This window comes from Aureobasidium pullulans (genome assembly GCF_000721785.1).
Source record: "Aureobasidium pullulans EXF-150 unplaced genomic scaffold scaffold_15, whole genome shotgun sequence".
NCBI lineage: Eukaryota > Fungi > Ascomycota > Dothideomycetes > Dothideales > Saccotheciaceae > Aureobasidium > Aureobasidium pullulans.
In genome coordinates, this window is record NW_021941035.1 from 69,709 (window position 1) to 82,316 (window position 12,608).

The 12,608-nt window shown below is 51.1% G+C and overlaps 7 protein-coding genes across 7 annotated transcripts; all 7 read left to right on the forward strand.

The window, feature by feature from the left end:
* Nucleotides 1-168: 168 nt before the first annotated feature.
* Nucleotides 169-1,373, forward strand: M438DRAFT_55539 (uncharacterized protein). Its single transcript, XM_029910185.1, has 3 exons — nucleotides 169-462; nucleotides 528-580; nucleotides 749-1,373. The coding sequence occupies exons 2-3, from the start codon at nucleotides 578-580 to the stop codon at nucleotides 1,268-1,270; spliced, it is 525 nt and encodes a 174-aa protein (XP_029758303.1). The 5' UTR covers nucleotides 169-462; nucleotides 528-577; the 3' UTR covers nucleotides 1,271-1,373.
* Nucleotides 1,374-2,209: 836 nt separating this feature from the next.
* Nucleotides 2,210-4,651, forward strand: M438DRAFT_367135 (molecular chaperone and allergen Mod-E/Hsp90/Hsp1). The gene is made up of 2 exons (XM_029907934.1): nucleotides 2,210-2,609; nucleotides 2,664-4,651. The coding sequence occupies exons 1-2, from the start codon at nucleotides 2,349-2,351 to the stop codon at nucleotides 4,506-4,508; spliced, it is 2,106 nt and encodes a 701-aa protein (XP_029758304.1). The 5' UTR covers nucleotides 2,210-2,348; the 3' UTR covers nucleotides 4,509-4,651.
* A 482-nt stretch (nucleotides 4,652-5,133) lies between these two features.
* M438DRAFT_337170 (O-acetylhomoserine ami) lies at nucleotides 5,134-6,640 on the forward strand (the record flags this gene model as incomplete). The annotated part of the gene is made up of 3 exons (XM_029903963.1): nucleotides 5,134-5,182; nucleotides 5,257-5,756; nucleotides 5,810-6,640. 3 exons carry the CDS (start codon nucleotides 5,134-5,136, stop codon nucleotides 6,638-6,640), a joined length of 1,380 nt encoding a protein of 459 aa, XP_029758305.1.
* Nucleotides 6,641-7,068: 428 nt separating this feature from the next.
* Nucleotides 7,069-7,560, forward strand: M438DRAFT_337171 (uncharacterized protein; the record flags this gene model as incomplete). Its single annotated transcript, XM_029903964.1, has 3 exons — nucleotides 7,069-7,143; nucleotides 7,204-7,336; nucleotides 7,469-7,560. 3 exons carry the CDS (start codon nucleotides 7,069-7,071, stop codon nucleotides 7,558-7,560), a joined length of 300 nt encoding a protein of 99 aa, XP_029758306.1.
* A 582-nt stretch (nucleotides 7,561-8,142) lies between these two features.
* Nucleotides 8,143-8,773, forward strand: M438DRAFT_357187 (uncharacterized protein; the record flags this gene model as incomplete). Its single annotated transcript, XM_029907152.1, has 3 exons — nucleotides 8,143-8,340; nucleotides 8,404-8,617; nucleotides 8,673-8,773. 3 exons carry the CDS (start codon nucleotides 8,143-8,145, stop codon nucleotides 8,771-8,773), a joined length of 513 nt encoding a protein of 170 aa, XP_029758307.1.
* A 647-nt stretch (nucleotides 8,774-9,420) lies between these two features.
* On the forward strand, nucleotides 9,421-10,373 carry M438DRAFT_278245 (adenylate kinase cytosolic; the record flags this gene model as incomplete). Its single annotated transcript, XM_029900988.1, has 3 exons — nucleotides 9,421-9,592; nucleotides 9,642-9,694; nucleotides 9,753-10,373. 3 exons carry the CDS (start codon nucleotides 9,421-9,423, stop codon nucleotides 10,371-10,373), a joined length of 846 nt encoding a protein of 281 aa, XP_029758308.1.
* A 307-nt stretch (nucleotides 10,374-10,680) lies between these two features.
* On the forward strand, nucleotides 10,681-11,780 carry M438DRAFT_357189 (uncharacterized protein; the record flags this gene model as incomplete). Its single annotated transcript, XM_029907153.1, has 2 exons — nucleotides 10,681-10,779; nucleotides 10,833-11,780. The coding sequence occupies 2 exons, from the start codon at nucleotides 10,681-10,683 to the stop codon at nucleotides 11,778-11,780; spliced, it is 1,047 nt and encodes a 348-aa protein (XP_029758309.1).
* Nucleotides 11,781-12,608: the final 828 nt, after the last annotated feature.

The following is a 12,608-nucleotide window of genomic DNA, read 5'->3' on the forward strand; positions in this document are numbered from 1 at the left end:
GAAGTGACAGTTGCACTGCCTGTTGGACAGATCCAGTACTTCTGCTTTGAAACGTGGAAGTCAGATTGGCTTGTCGCTGAGTACTGGTGATACAAGAAGTTAGAACAAGAGAGAAGCCGCGAATTCCTAAAAAATCACACACCACCAGGATTTAGCCATGTGAAACTTGTCAAGTGTCGCCACGTGCGCAAAAGATGTAGAAGAAAGATTAGAAACGGCAAACTAGGTCTGGCGATACCTTGCCCGTTCGAGGCACAGGGCTCAACAGCCAGGCGAGGGCGCTGGCCAGCGGCATGATTAGCGTGTCAAGCGGTACAGAGGGGTCCGTCTGCGGCATGATTTACCAGGAATATGGACGCGATTTGAGGATCGCTATTTCACGTCTTTGATTCTTAATGAAAGCAGGTTCCTTCCATGTTCAATCGTGCTTTGCAAGGTAGTGACGAGTGGGCCAGGCAGCGGGTGAGACATCAGCAATGGCCGATATGAGAAAAGCGTTCTAATGACCATGCAGCTGACGATAAAAGAGTCTAGCACAAGATTGACAACTCCTGAATCTCCGCATATAGATTTGATCATGGTACGTCCTTCGAAAAGACCTTGTTCTTTTTCTCCGTCGTCCATTTGCCCTTCGCTCCCAAAATTTGGATTTTCTTGTCTCTCGAACCCCTCACATCGTTTCAGTGTTTGCTTGCTACGCCAACAACGCTCGGCCGATCTTGATTCTGACATTCCAACCATTGAGTAGTCGAACGACTTGTCCTCAACACAAAACCAATCCTTCAGATTCTCTACACACTCCGGCGCACCATCAATCCAACCGTCAATCGCAATGAGCACCTCTTCCACCGTCACCAACAACACGGCCGACGCCGGCTTCAAGCAGGAGGCATACCAGAACTCGCCCTCGACGACCACCTATGACACAGACAAGATCGCCGTCAATGAGCCTCGCGCATCCATGAGCACTGTCGGCTCGGCCGACCCGCGCACCCAAGACATCAAGTCATGGAAGGCAGGCTTCCAGCGCATGTCGGATGAGCGCCTCGAGAAGCAGCGTTACCAGCTCAGCGAGAAGAAGGACGACGAAATCAACACCATCGCCCTGGGCGCAAAGGTCGAGCGCGCACTTGGCAGAAGAATGGTCGGACAGGACGCCCAGTTCACACGCAGAGAGTCGCTGTCTGCACAAACTCCAGTACAGCCCGCACAGGAACAGCAGGCCCCTGTCGAGCTGCCCGAGAAGAGAAGCGTCGAGATTACTTCGTAAGAAGCGAAACAATCGACAGGATACTACATGGACAGAAAAGCCGAACCAGTCATTTGCATGGATTAAATCCCGAGTCTGGATGAGCGAAGGGATTTTCTTTTGGGGTTAGGCGAATTGGGTGCAGTTTTAGGGGCATCCCACCAGAGGCGACGCGGTTTTGTTTTCTTTTGCATCTTCTGGCTTGGTTGTTTTCGTGTGTTCGTGCTCATTGGGGGTACATTGACTGGAAGGAGCACTGGTATAATGGCATTTTAACTACTACAATTGAACTGCATAATGATTTCGAGAGCATTGCCACTCCCAGTACTTGATGAGCATCAAATCCTGCACCAGATGCCGTTGAAGGCTCCATAACATAGATCAAAGATAGGTTGTTCGTTAAAGGCGACAATTCCATGGGCTCTCCTGGCCACCTGATTGATCAAGGAGATCATGTCTTTGCAAAGTCACTACAGTCCAACACCCCAAGGGTAATCACGCTCGATTCGATCATGATACTTTTACAAGTGCATGAGGATCCGCCACAGAATGAATTGATAGATTGAGACGATGCCGTGACTAACAGCTAGCAAACGAAGCTGTTGACGACTAGAAGGTTCGGGTGGCAACAGGAACCTCATGATCCCCGCAAAGTCTGGATGCACGGAGTGGAGAGTGTGAGAAACCTCGACCACCACAGTCAGGGTTTTGATAAATGCAGAAACGGGATTCCACAACCATGGACCAAGTGATCTCGTGATCAATTAAGAGCGGAGGAATGAGAGTGGTATAGACGCTTCTAGCGACATCTAGGTAGTTCGGCGGCTGTCAAAGAGTGAAAGAGCAAACAGCGGTTGTTCACTGCAACGGAGCTTGGACCAATTGTCGAATGGAACCCTCTGGAAGCTCGTAGGAGGTTTTTCTAGAGGCGCCATACAAATTGCCAGACTCCTTCCGACCAACCTTCCTCCCCCCTTCACATCCACATCTTCTTTTCTCCTTGCGATACCCGACTGTCTATATCACAGCAGTCACCTTTTGCTTTGCATCTCTGTGTTTGTCCCGTCTTTGAATCAATCCCCCATTCACCACCATCATCATGGCCGCCGAGACGTTCGAGTTCCAGGCTGAGATCTCTCAGCTGCTCTCGCTGATCATCAACACTGTCTACTCCAACAAGGAGATCTTCCTCAGAGAACTCATCTCCAACTCATCTGATGCCCTTGACAAGATCCGCTATGAGGCTCTTTCCGACCCCAGCAAGCTCGACTCTGGCAAGGACTTGCGCATCGACATCATCCCCGACAAGGAGGCCAAGACCCTCACTATCCGCGACACTGGTATCGGTATGACCAAGGCTGTAAGTGAACCATCATCCCTCTTCCACACGAGCTGTGACTAATTCATCTGTCAGGACCTTGTCAACAACCTCGGTACGATCGCCCGTTCCGGTACCAAGCAGTTCATGGAGGCCCTCACCGCTGGTGCCGATATCTCCATGATTGGTCAATTCGGTGTTGGTTTCTACTCTGCCTACCTCGTCGCCGACAAGGTTACCGTTACCTCAAAGAACAACGATGACGAGCAGTACCTCTGGGAGTCATCCGCCGGTGGCACCTTCACCCTCACCCAGGACACCGAGGGCGAGCAGCTCGGCCGTGGTACCAAGATGGTTCTCCACCTCAAGGATGAGCAGCTCGACTACCTGAACGAGGCCAAGATCAAGGAGGTCGTCAAGAAGCACTCCGAGTTCATCTCATACCCCATCTACCTCCACGTCCTCAAGGAGACCGAAAAGGAGGTCCCCGATGAGGAGGCTGAGGAGAAGACCGAGGAGGGCGACGAGAAGAAGCCCAAGGTCGAGGAGGTTGACGATGAGGATGAGAACAAGGAGAAGAAGACCAAGAAGGTCAAGGAGAGCAAGATTGAAGAGGAGGAGCTCAACAAGACCAAGCCCATCTGGACCCGCAACCCCGCCGACATCAGCCAGGAGGAGTACGGTGCCTTCTACAAGTCTCTTAGCAACGACTGGGAGGACCACCTCGGTGTCAAGCACTTCTCCGTTGAGGGTCAGCTCGAGTTCCGCGCCATCCTCTTCGTCCCCAAGCGCGCTCCCTTCGACCTCTTCGAGACCAAGAAGACCAAGAACAACATCAAGCTCTACGTCCGCCGCGTCTTCATCACCGACGATGCCACCGACCTTATCCCCGAGTGGTTGTCGTTCGTCAAGGGTGTTGTCGACTCTGAGGACCTTCCCCTCAACCTGTCTCGTGAGACTCTTCAGCAGAACAAGATCATGAAGGTCATCAAGAAGAACATCGTCAAGAAGACTCTTGAGCTCTTCAACGAGATCGCCGAGGACCGTGAGCAGTTCGACAAGTTCTACACTGCCTTCAGCAAGAACCTCAAGCTCGGTATCCACGAGGACGCCCAGAACCGTCCCCAGCTCGCCAAGCTCCTCCGCTTCAACTCGACCAAGTCCCTCGACGAGATCACCTCTCTCCAGGACTACATCACCCGCATGCCCGAGCACCAGAAGCAGATGTACTACATCACTGGCGAGTCCCTCAAGGCCGTCCAGAAGTCTCCCTTCCTTGACGCCCTCAAGGAGAAGAACTTCGAGGTTCTGTTCCTTGTCGACCCCATTGACGAGTACGCTTTCACCCAGCTCAAGGAGTTCGAGGGCAAGAAGCTCGTTGACATCACCAAGGACTTCGAGATTGAGGAGACCGAGGACGAGAAGAAGAAGCGCGAGGAGGAGGAGAAGGAGTACGAGTCTCTCACCAAGAGCTTGAAGAACGTCCTCGGCGACAAGGTCGAGAAGGTCGTTGTTTCCCACAAGCTCGTCGGCTCCCCTTGCGCCATCCGTACCGGTCAGTTCGGTTGGTCCGCCAACATGGAGCGTATCATGAAGGCTCAGGCCCTCCGTGACACCTCCATGTCCTCGTACATGTCTTCCAAGAAGACCTTCGAGATCTCCCCCTCGTCTCCCATCATCAAGGAGCTCAAGAAGAAGGTTGAGACCGATGGCGAGAACGACCGTACCGTCAAGTCCATCACCCAGCTTCTTTACGAGACCTCTCTTCTCGTCTCTGGCTTCACCATTGACGAGCCCGCCGCCTACGCCGAGCGCATCCACAAGCTCGTCTCCCTTGGCCTCAACGTTGACGAGGAGGCTGAGACCAGCGAGGAGGCTGCCAGCACCGAGGCCCCTGCCGCCGAGGCCGCTGGTGAGTCCGCCATGGAGGAGGTTGACTAGATGCTCTTGACCGCAGCCAACAGCATTACTTAATGTCGTCACGTCTTCTCTTTTTTTAGTTTTTCAAAAACCGTTTTCTTAGATTTAATGTCCCTTGAGGAGGTTATGGGTAGGAGGAGAAGGAGTTGATGAGACCTTGGGTTGATACAGATTTGTCCTTCTGGCATCGCATAGGCGTTTCGCAAACCTTTTTCAAATACAAAGATCCCAATCTTCTGAACTGTATCTTTTTTCCAAACCTGCCTTGTTGCTGCAGTGATCGTCTTAATGGTGCTTTCATGTTTCATGGTCTTGTCGGTAACACGGAGAAGACTTCCGGCGTCCTACCAACCAACTCCCATATCGTTCATCAACAGTCATGACTAGTTTTCATATCTCCATTCTCCAAGAATGAGAACCATCACTGCCTCGCCGGCGTTGCTTGTCTCCAACTTCACGGAGCGAAGGATCAAAGCCACACACACGGCCGCCGATTGCGTGCTCGCTCGCTAACCATGGACCTGCCCCGCGTCCGAAAGAGGGGCAGTCATGATATTGTGCCAATCTATGACTGTCTTGATTATTTTTCTACCTTCTGCTCTCCTCTGTTCGTTGATGATCCTCATTTCAAACATTGCAATACATCATGGCTGGAGAAAAGACACCCCATTTCGAGACTTTGCAATTGCATGCCGGTAAGCTCTGAGGCTATGACTGATTGATGTATGCAAGTCAATTGAGGAGCTGACCATTCGTTTCTTACCAACAGGTCATGAACCGGACAGCGCTACCAATTCACGTGCTGTGCCCATCTATGCGACTACATCCTATGTCTTCAACAACTCCGCCCATGGAGCCGCCCTTTTCGGCCTCAAGGAAGCCGGAAACATCTACACTCGCATCATGAACCCCACCGTAGACGTGTTTGAGAAACGCATCGCAGCATTGGAAGGTGGTGTCGCCGCCGTAGCAGCTTCTTCGGGACAATCGGCTCAATTCATGGCGATTGCGGCACTTGCCCACGCGGGAGACAATATCGTTTCGACTTCTAACCTTTACGGTGGAACGTACAATCAACTCAAGGTGTTTTTGCCTCGGTTGGGCATAAAGACCAAGTTTGTGAATGGAGATGATGCTGAGGATTTCAAGAAGGCTATTGATGAGAAGACGAAGGCTGTGTATATTGAGAGTATTGGTAATCCGAGGTATAATGTGCCTGACTTTGAGGCCATTGTCAAGGTTGCTCACGATGCTGGCGTACCCGTCATGGTGTGTGAATTCAGACAAAACTTGTCGAGGATGAGTCACTGATAGGAAAACAGGTCGACAACACCTTTGGTGCAGGTGGCTACTTCTGCCGTCCCATCGATCACGGCGTCGACATTATCGTTCACAGTGCAACCAAGTGGATCGGCGGTCATGGCACCACAGTCGGAGGCGTGGTAATTGACGCTGGCAAATTCGACTGGGGTACCCCCGAAGCTCGCAAACGATTCCCTCAAATGAGTGAGCCCTCTGAAGGTTTCCACGGTCTCAAGTTCTGGGACACATTCGGCAAGCTTGCTTTCATCGTCAGAGTTCGCGTAGAGATTCTTCGTGACGGTGGCATGGCTTTGAACCCATTCGCTGCACAGCAATTGCTACTCGGTATCGAGACATTGAGTCTGCGGTGCGAGAGGCACGCTGAGAATTCTTTGAAGCTGGCACGATGGCTTGAGAAGAATGAACATGTTTCTTGGGTCAGCTATCCTGGCCTGCCGAGCCATGCTAGCCATGAATTGGCCAAGAAGTATCTGCCCAGAGGGTTTGGAGGCGTGTTGAGTTTCGGAGCCAAAGGTGGTCCCGAAGCAGGCAGTGAGGTCGTGGATGGCTTCAAGTTGATTTCGAACCTTGCCAACGTTGGAGACGCAAAGACTCTCGCTATCCACCCTTGGAGCACCACTCACGAGCAGTTGAGTGATGACGAGAAGAGAAACAGTGGAGTTACTGAGGATCTGATCCGGATATCTGTCGGCATCGAGCATATTGACGATATCATCGCTGACTTTGAACAATCATTCGAGGCTTCAAAGGCAGGAGCAAAGGGCGAGGCTCATCCTGAGAACGCCGACAAGAAGCCCGATGCGGATGAGCCCACGAGACTTGAGGTCTAAAGAGTCGATGCTTGGAACGCGCGCACGATCGAAGGCCACAAGAGATCCGTAACTACCATGAGATCTGTCTCACAAATTAACATACCAATTCTCATGAACGAAACCCAGTCGAGCAGACTCGCGCAACGCTTTCCAGAAGGTTTGCTCATGCGTGAATTGTGACATGGCTCCATCGCCCACATGAGCGAACTCCACTTACACTGATGACCGTCCGAAGACATATATATACATATGCTCTGATCAAACCCCTAGCACCTGTATCTTCTCACGCAACAATCATGAAGTACATTTCCGAAATCTTTGCCGTTCTAGTGTTGGCAGGTGCTGCTCAAGCAGCTCCGGCAGCTTAGGCAGCTCCCTCTGGCTCTGAAGAGGAACCCTTTCACCAGGAAGCTTAGAGAACGATCGACGTTGCCGCTTTTAGGGAGATGAGCCTGGAACAAAGATTGGAGTTGCACGCTAATCACAAGGTCTACGATGCCGAGTACACAATCAACTGCATTGTAAGTGCTTGCATTAAACGAGATCGAAGTTCTGATTACTAAGTCGCCCTACCACAACAGAAAGATTGTATCATTCTAAACGAGGGGTACCCCATGTACGAGGCAACCTACGGAGAGGTGTGCAAGAATAAAGAGAATCGTCTAGCCATGTCGAGCTATCTAGGAGACGTTGGTCATTGCATGTACGAGATGGGTATAGAGAGACGAGCGCGGGAGAACCACGACAACTCTAACGACTCGAACGGCGAGACGGCCTGCAGCTAAGGTGAGCTCCTTTTTCTGATTAGAGACCGGCCTCTTTCTCTTACTAATCTGATCATTTCAGCCTTCGGCTACTTCGAGCTCAAGATTGAAAGCATGTGTGACTTCATCAATCAAGAAACTAAAGTCCTCGATTATCCTGCCGATGACAGTTAGGAGTAATAATGGATTAGGCAACCTCTTTGTGTATTAAGATGTCTCGTATGTAGCTGCTAAAATTCCAGATACTTTTGAATCCAGTCTGTTCTGTAGCTCCGTCCATAGCGTCACATTAAAAACATTGGTCGATACCCACAGAGGTTGCATCGTACACTATAATGCGTATTTATGATTTCAATTGAAGACCCCTGAATCTGAAAAATCATCTCGCACTTTCAGAACGTAGTGTGAATAGTCGTGCAATGAGGCGTGGAATATGGTTTGCTGTATGTAGCAAGTCAGGTAAGGTTCAATGTAACCTTCTAACATCATCCCAGGTCCACCTTTTCCCTTCGACTTCGAACATCATGCGTCTCGAGAGTCGGGTAATTGAGCTCGATGTGGAGAAAGAGTTCACGGGAGGCGGGTGTTGAAAAACACTCTTCTGGAGATACGATCAGTCAGGTGGAAAGATGCTCAAAAGTCGCCCACAGTGGTTTGACCCTTCGGTCAGCCAGTTCCTGTGACCTTCAGGTATAAGTTGCGACCGTTTCCCCTTTGTTTTCGTTTTTGTCATTTCCATATCATCTAACAGACACGATGCTTATCACCGATCTTCTTGTTGCTCTCCTAGCAGTCGCTGTTCACGCGGCCCCTACCGGAAACGTGCATGATAAAGGCTCTACAGAGCCCGAGCATATTCGCTACGAGATCTTCAAAGCTATGACTCTAGATGAGAGACTGCATCATTACGAGGGCCGTAAGATCTACAGACCTGACAAGACCCTGAACTGTCTCGTGAGTACCTTCAATGAGACGGTCTGGTCAAGATGATTTGCTGATCTTGATGAAACCCCACAGAAGGTGTGTATCGAAAAAACTCCTGGTTACGACATTCAGAATGCGAACTATGGCCAAATGTGCAAGAACAGGGAATCGATGTTGGCCTTCGACAGATGGTTCTACGGCGGCGATGTCGGCCAATGCATAGAGGAGCAGAGAATGGCAGAGCAGACAGCAGAGGTAGAAGCGGGCTTGAGAGATGTCGAGATGGATGAGACCCCTTGCAGCATTGGTAAGATCGCCAACCTGCTCCACGTCTTCTCAGAAGCTAACGAACTTCCCCGCAGCCTTCGCCCACTATGATGAGAGGGTTTGGGAGATGTGCGACTATATCTGGCAGAACGTTACCATTCCAGACGTAGAGCCTTCTGACAACTGGGATGTTTGATGGTACGGCTGGCCATGGAGACGAGCTGTGTCTCGAGCTCTCCATAGATACGACTGTGGTCTGAAAAGACATTGTACATCCTGATTGTTTCCACACATTTATGGATGAAATGGCGAGAGTAGTCGAGTTTAACTTGTGGGCAGGCAACAGGATGGGGAAGGGTGTTCTTTGAGACGGCCTTGGATAGTCTTCTTTTTCAACAAATGTATTAGGCGATGTGGATTCTTACTCACTCACAAATGTTGTAAGGTACTTGTAGATTTATAGTGCTTTGACATGCGGCTTTTTTTGCTTGTGATCCAAAGGCATGAGGATAGTGGCCAAGATTGCTTCAATGCAGACCGGTAGTACCATTGATCAACATGAAATAGCTCTCGAGAGTGAGATGGATTCCATGCTCATTCGTCCGTTGCAACGACATTCATTCAGCAAGGCTCGCGTTGGTCACTTGGGCCACGATGCAAATTTCACAGGTGAAGCTGGCGAATAAAGATGGTCGGAATTGTGGAAGCTGGTGGATGAATGGAGGTGCCAAGAAAACGCACATCCGAGGCCGATCAGCGACTCGCATTTGGGCCTATTCTCCGACCTTGCTGTTGCGCTTCCATCTGTCTTGATCCAGTCAATTCACTTCACACAACATCAAAATGGCACCTCTAGGAGAACAGCTGGTTGACCAGCTCAGGGGCACAGTCGACAAGCTCGAGGCGCGTGTCGCCGAGCTCGAGGCACGCCTCCACGGCAAGGCCCAGACATCGACCTCGTCTTCGGCTAGCGACGAGAGCATGAGAATCATTCTCATGGGCCCTCCCGGTGCCGGTATGCGCAATTCCTGTCCGTTTTCCGTTCGCGGCTGACTCGAGGCTAGGCAAGGGTACCCAGGCCCCCAAGATCAAGGAAAAGTACTGCGTCTGCCACTTGGTACGTTTGCGCAACCATGTCGCTAGGAAGAACGAACCACGACTAACACGCGCCTCAGGCTACCGGTGATATGCTCCGCGCTCAGGTCGCCAAGAAGACCGAGTTGGGCAGACAAGCCAAGAAGATCATGGACCAGGGCGGTCTCGTCAGCGACGAGATCATGATTGGCATGATCAAGAGCGAGCTCGAGAACAACCCCGAGTGCAAGACCGGCTTCATCCTCGACGGCTTCCCTCGTACCGTTGCCCAGGCCGAGCGCCTCGACGACATGCTCAAGGCACGCCAGCAGTCGCTCAAGCACGCCGTTGAGCTTCGCATCGACGACGAGCTCCTCGTTTCCCGTATCACCGGCCGTCTCGTTCACCCCGCATCCGGCCGCTCATACCACAAAATCTTCAACCCTCCCCAGAAGACCATGACCGACGACATCACTGGCGAGCCCCTCGTCCAGCGTGCCGACGACAACGAGGCCACCCTCAAGAAGCGCCTGGCTACCTACCACGACCAGACCAGCCCCGTCATCTCTTACTACCAGAAGACCAACATCTGGAGAGGCATCGACGCCAGCCAAGAGCCCGGCGCTGTGTGGAAGAACATCTTGGGAGTCTTCGAGAAGGGCGGCAACGGCAACATCCCCGCTCAGGGCAGCCTTCTCCAGAAGATTGGCCTCTCCAAGTAAATTTCGCTCATAACGATCAACGAGAACTACAACTTTCCAGCGACGGCGAGGGGCGCGTAAGCGGACCATTTTTGTACAATAAAACGAGACATCATCTTTGCTGGGTTGTCTTTGTAATTTGAATCACAAAAGTCGGCACAATTGGACAAATTCTTCTTTGCACTTTCCCTAACTCGCACTTGCCTAATTCCTGAGCAGGAGTCTATAGAGTAAATCCAGCCTTCGCTCTTTCCATCCTGTTCAGCTCCATGTTGAGTTTTGCTTGGCTCGTTTTTTCTCCCTCTGTCTCTTCCACTCTGCATCTCACATGCCTTTGCAAACAGCGATCTTCCTCAATCTGGTGACCATGACTGCGCTATCCCACCATCCGATTCCATCAAATAATCAGACTCGCCATTCGGCTCCAGTAAGTCTCTTGTGCACATGGTTGCTCCTCGGTTCTCTCTAACGCTGGATCAGATGGGAGTTTTCTCGTCACATCGCAAGCGACTCGATGCTGCTGCCGAAACTGCTCAAAGGCATGTTCTGTCTTGTTGTTCTTGCACTCGCATCGAATCTAATGCAACGATTAGCCGTGACCCATCAACACCCGTCAAGCCTCCTGGAGCCAAGTGGACAGTCACCAAAGACACACCGCCCTCATCTTCCAAACTTGCTAGCAGACCTCCAACGCCAGTGCCGGACTGTCCACCTCCACCATTGGCTTCACAGCCCACAGCCAGCAACCTTGCTACGCTATCAGTTGTCCCGTCCACTATCCAACCCTCCGTGTCAAAACACTCCTTCCCGTCTCGTGATGTACCATCGCACTCGTCGAGTCTGTCACCAAGCTCCGACTCCACGATATACCGCATCCAACCGACATCCCCGCTACCTGAGAAATGGAACAACGTTCACGATCATGCAATGTGTGTTCTTGACACATGCAACTACTCTCTGAACGCCATTATCAGAAAACTCAGAAGTGCCTTTCCTGAACTCGCAAAGTCTCCCTTGACCCAAGCCATGATCGACAAGCGCCTGCGCGTCCTCGACCAGAATCCCGAGATTGATTACTTTCGCACCGGCCTCGACCATGTCAACCGTGAAGGCATGGAGAAGGCTCGTCGTGGCAAGGCTGTCAGTACTGACACTGGTCCCTCTGGCTACGACATGCGTATTCCCGCCGATCCCAGAGTTTCAACACTCACGGCTCCCACCTCGACCATCGACAGTAGCTTCATGAGCAGCATTCCAAGCCTGCCAGATCTCCCCGAGAGACTGGTTCCCAATCGTCATCAATCGGAACTCTCCGTCAAGACTACCGCCTCCAACGCATCACAAGCCGGTGTCACCACTCAACCTTTCGAGTCTGGGTTTCTGTCACACAGAGCCCCTGCCTTCGAGAAGGATGTGTCGAAATCATGATTTGACGAGGTGGACATCCTTCAATGCCGGACCATCAGCTGTCCATGAGCAGATGCATTCCATTGACCACATGCTTACTCAAACTAATGGACCTGTTGACATAGGCTATGACCAAATATTAGCTCTTATAGATTCATATTTAGAAGTGTAATGCAACGGACGAAGTAATTAATCTGCAATCAAACAACTCTTCCTCAATCTCTCAGAGCAAGCACCTATCCTCGGCGTCTACAAAACTGCAAGACAATTCTCGAAACTGTCTATCGAGAGCCATTCCCCCTCACCCAGGGCTACCAAGCGGTCTCCACCCTCTCTGCTTCCCACTGAACAGAGTGCTTGACCACAGCATGCTGTCAAAACGCACAATGCTTTTCGATCAGCTACAGACGTCCAATGAGATCATCGACCTCGGTGACTCTCTTTGGACATTTGTCTAATACTGGAAATGATCCTGCATCTTGATACGCATACCCGACAGGTCTGTTGGATGCATGAGATGACGTGCGAGGTGTTCGATCATACCGTACCTGGCCCTCCATCTCTTCGATAACGTACATATCCATGTCAACTTTTCACAATGCAAGATTGTTTTCAAGTTAGTGGTGTTGGCCAAAGAGAGTAGTAGATCATGAATGAGGTTTTGAGATCTCTTTGGACATTTCTCTAGTTCTGAAAAGCTTCTTGCGTTTTGACGTGGTTTCATACAGCCCCTGGTGGGTTGATGAGATGTACTCTATCCCTGTTCTAGTACGCTAGTATCTCCTCGGTCGTGTACCTCCCACGATATGCTTGTGAAAAGGCAAGGTGCTTTTTGACGTGGTGTGAGGG